The sequence below is a fragment of the Cebus imitator genome, unplaced genomic scaffold (assembly GCF_001604975.1).
Source record: "Cebus imitator isolate Cc_AM_T3 unplaced genomic scaffold, Cebus_imitator-1.0 Scaffold234, whole genome shotgun sequence".
Classification (NCBI taxonomy): Eukaryota; Metazoa; Chordata; class Mammalia; order Primates; family Cebidae; genus Cebus; species Cebus imitator.
Window position 1 is genome coordinate 2,110,580 of NW_016107549.1, and position 3,708 is coordinate 2,114,287.

The 3,708-nt window shown below is 40.0% G+C and overlaps 1 protein-coding gene across 1 annotated transcript in view; it reads left to right on the forward strand.

Moving 5' to 3' along the window:
- Window positions 1–3,708, forward strand: part of LOC108282069 (zinc finger protein 442) — a 30,808-nt gene that overhangs the window by 5,918 nt on the left and 21,182 nt on the right. Inside the window, exon 3 of the mRNA XM_017497843.2 lies at window positions 2,732–2,860. Coding sequence (XP_017353332.2) covers window positions 2,732–2,860 — 129 coding nt within the window. The remainder of the gene's footprint in view (window positions 1–2,731; window positions 2,861–3,708) is intronic.

Consider the following 3,708-nt stretch of genomic DNA (forward strand, 5'->3'; position numbering starts at 1 on the left):
TTGAGATGGAGTCTCACTCTGTTGCCCAGGCTGGAGTGCAGTAGTGTGATCTTGGCTCACTACAACCTCTGCCTCTTGGGTTGGAGTAATTCTTCTGCCTCAGCCTCCTGAATAGCTGGGATTACAGGTGCCTGCCTGGTAATTTTTGTATTTTTAGTAGAAACGGGGTTTTACCATGTTGGCCAGTCTGGTCTTGAAATCCTGACCTCAGGTGATTCACCCACCTTGGCTTCCCAGATTGCTGAGATTACAGGTGTGAGCCACCACACCCAACCCAGACCCTTTTTAATGAGCCAATATGCTGATTGCAAATACATTAATTATGATTAAACATTTTCCATTCATTTGAAAAGATGTTATTTGCTCAATATAGGATTATTTGTTGATATACTTGTTCTTTTAGTTCTTTAAGGATATTGCTCCATTGTCTTCCAGTTTGCATTGTTTTTGATAATAAGTATGTAATCAATGTTACATTTGGCTATCTGTTGTTAAGGTGTCTTTTCCCCCTGGTTTCTTCAAGTAATTCTTTATTATACCTGGTTTTCAGCAATTTGATGCTGGGTCTTGGTGTGGATTTGTTGATATATATTGTGGCTGTGGTTTGTTGAGCTTTTTGCATCTCTAGGTTCATAGTTTTTATCTGTTTTGGAAAATATGGGACTAATATTTGTTGCCTTTTTATTTTTTTGGATAGAGGGTCTCACTCTGTTACCCAGGATGGAGTACAGTGGCTCAAACATGGCGCAGTGCAGCCTCATCCTCCTAGGCTCAAGTGATCCTTCCAACTCAACCTCCCAAGTAGCTAAGACTACAGTTGTGTACCACCATGCTCGGCTAATTTTTTGTAATTTTAGTAGAGATGAGGTTTCACTGTATTAGCCAGGATGGTCTCGATCTCCTGACCTCATGATCTGCCTGTCTCAGCCTCCCGAAGTGCTGGGATTACAGGTGTGAGCCACTGTGCCTGGCCTATTTTGCAACATTTTAAAGTAGTTCTTGCCAAATTTGACCCTGACTGAGTTATTGTAGAATAGAAAGCCTTGTTTCAGACGTTTGGAAAGTCCCCATACCAGTTTGAAAATACAGAGGTGATACTTGAGTGACTAGGGTTTTATACTGGGATCTCCAGCTGCTGACTTTAAGACTGGCACAGAGTTGGGGAGGGATTGGGCCTAGGACAAACAGAAACTCCACAAGGCTTTTCTGCCATTTTCATTTTCATTTTTATTTCTCTTTATCTCTCTGTTAATAGTATGGGGTGCTGAATATTATAATTTCAAAATTCTTTATTTGTTTTTATAATGCTGCCACTTTCTTAATTAGGAAGTTTTAAGCATTTTTAGACATTTTTTACTTCAGTTAGATTTGGTAATGTCATCTTTGTTGACTAAAGGTCTGTTTTAGGGATTTAAGGAATATTATACATATTCATAAGAGATGACTGAGTTATTTCTAAGAACATGCACAGTCTGCCCTTTGTTTCCTTCTCTTTTGACATTACCCAATAATAAGTTTAAGATTTTTTCCTTGGGATTGTGAAGTATATTTTATTAGTCTTTTGTCAAACTTCACTATGTTTGATCTAGTGGAAACCAGTTGCCAGCTTCCAAATATTCTCTCTTACTGTAGTCACACATACAGTGGGCCGGATCCCCCGATCACAAGTTGCAACAAAGAATATGAAATGAAATCCACGAGCATTGTTCATTAGAGACTCAGTGCCCAGAGTGTTTCCTCATGGCTGTTTTTCTCTTGTTTTAGCTGCTTTTAACAGAATAAGCGAAACTGGGTAATTGATAAGAAATCATACTTAGTTTTTACAGTTCTGGAGACTGTCCCAGGTCAAGGCTGGGAATCTGGTGAGAGCCTCTTGCTGTTGGGAACTCTGCAAACTCCTTAGGTAGCACAGGTATCACATGGTGAGGGGATTAAGTGTGTAGCTCAGATCTTTTCTTCCTCTCATGATGGCAACTGTGCCACTCCTGAGATAACCCATTTATTCATTCAGCCATTATGGATTAATTTATTTATGAGCTCCAAACCCTCAGGACCCAATCACCTTTTAAAGCCCCACCTTTGATTACTTCCACATTGGAGATTAACATTCAACATGTGTGTTTTGGAGGGGATAGACATTCAAACTTAGCAGTGGCTGATCAGGTAGGTACACTCCCTCTGCTGAGCATGAAACAAAATTCCAACTCTCAGAAGACTATAGGAGCTAAGTAAATGCCTTATTATTTTTTTTTTTCATAAATAGTTTAGGTACACTCAGCCCCTGTTACTAGTCACATTCATGGGGACCCTCCCGAAATCTAGTGCCTAGACACCATGAAAGGTCCAACATTGTAAACAAGCATTTGTAAGTATATGTAGTCTCAGGACTACTAATGTTAACTCTCTTTTGCACACTAAGTAGTAAGACTTTGTCATAATAAGAACTTCAGATCCACTGGAGAAATAGACATTAAGGTCCATGTAATAATACTCACTTCACTCACCAAAAGGAGGCCTGTTCCAATTCAGCTGTTGCATTAGCAAACACATTCAATTTTAGCCTCAAAATTGCTGTGTGGGAGACAGTGAGTGTAGTCAGAGAATGAAAGTGGATTTACCATGTCATTGAATAAATGCTTGGAAACCACACACCCAGGAAATTTAAGAATTAAGTATAAATTCTCAGTACTGTCAACCTCATCTTTCCTCATCTACGTATGTGGGATGTTTCAGGACTCAGTTGCTTTTGAGGATGTGACTGTGAACTTTACCTGGGAAGAGTGGACTTTGCTGGGCCCTTGTCAGAAGAATCTCTACAAAGATGTGATGCAGGAAACCATCAGGAACCTGGACTGTATAAGTAAGGACGATGTCATATCTCCACTTAGTCAATTAGGGACATTTGTTTCTTGATCTGCAGTGCTGTTCAAAGATTTGCAATATGGGAAAGGGGTATGACTGACCATGGAATAACACAGGGTTTAGGGGTGCCATCCTCCCAAGCAATTGCATATCCTGATGCAACTTTTTTCTACCACAGCTTAACTAATGTTCACTGGCACCCTGATTGGTCACATAAGCAGTTGATAAACATACATATTTATCACACAGCTTGAGCTACTAAAACAAAATACTAATATAAATACTAATCTATACCCCCATTGAAAGATCACAGCAAACTTGTTACAAATTATTGGACTTAAATTGCAAAGGCATATTTCTGTGCTGTTTATTTTGTTGCACTGGTCTACTTCTGAGTCATTATGCTAGTACCAAACATTTTATTAGCACAGATTTGCAGTACGTTTTGAAATCCAGAAGTTAGAGCCTACTAACCGTGTGTCATATTTGTTATATACTATATTCTCACAATAACATAAGCTAAAGAAAGAAAATGGCAATATGGGCTGGGTGTGGTGGCTCACGCCTGTAATCCTGCGCTTTGGGAGGCTGAGGCGAGTGGATCACTTGAGGCCAGGAGTTCAAGACCAGCCTGGCCAACATGGCAAAACCCTGTCTCTACTAAAAATACAAAAAAAAAATTAGCCAGGTGTGGTGGCACATGCCTGTAATCTCAGCTGCTTGGGAGGCTGAGGCCCGAGAATTTCTTTAACCTGGGAGGTGGAGGTTGCAGTGAGCCAAAATCTCACCAGTGCACTCCAGCCTGGGTGACAGAGCAAGACTCTGTCTCAAAAAAAAAAAAAAAAA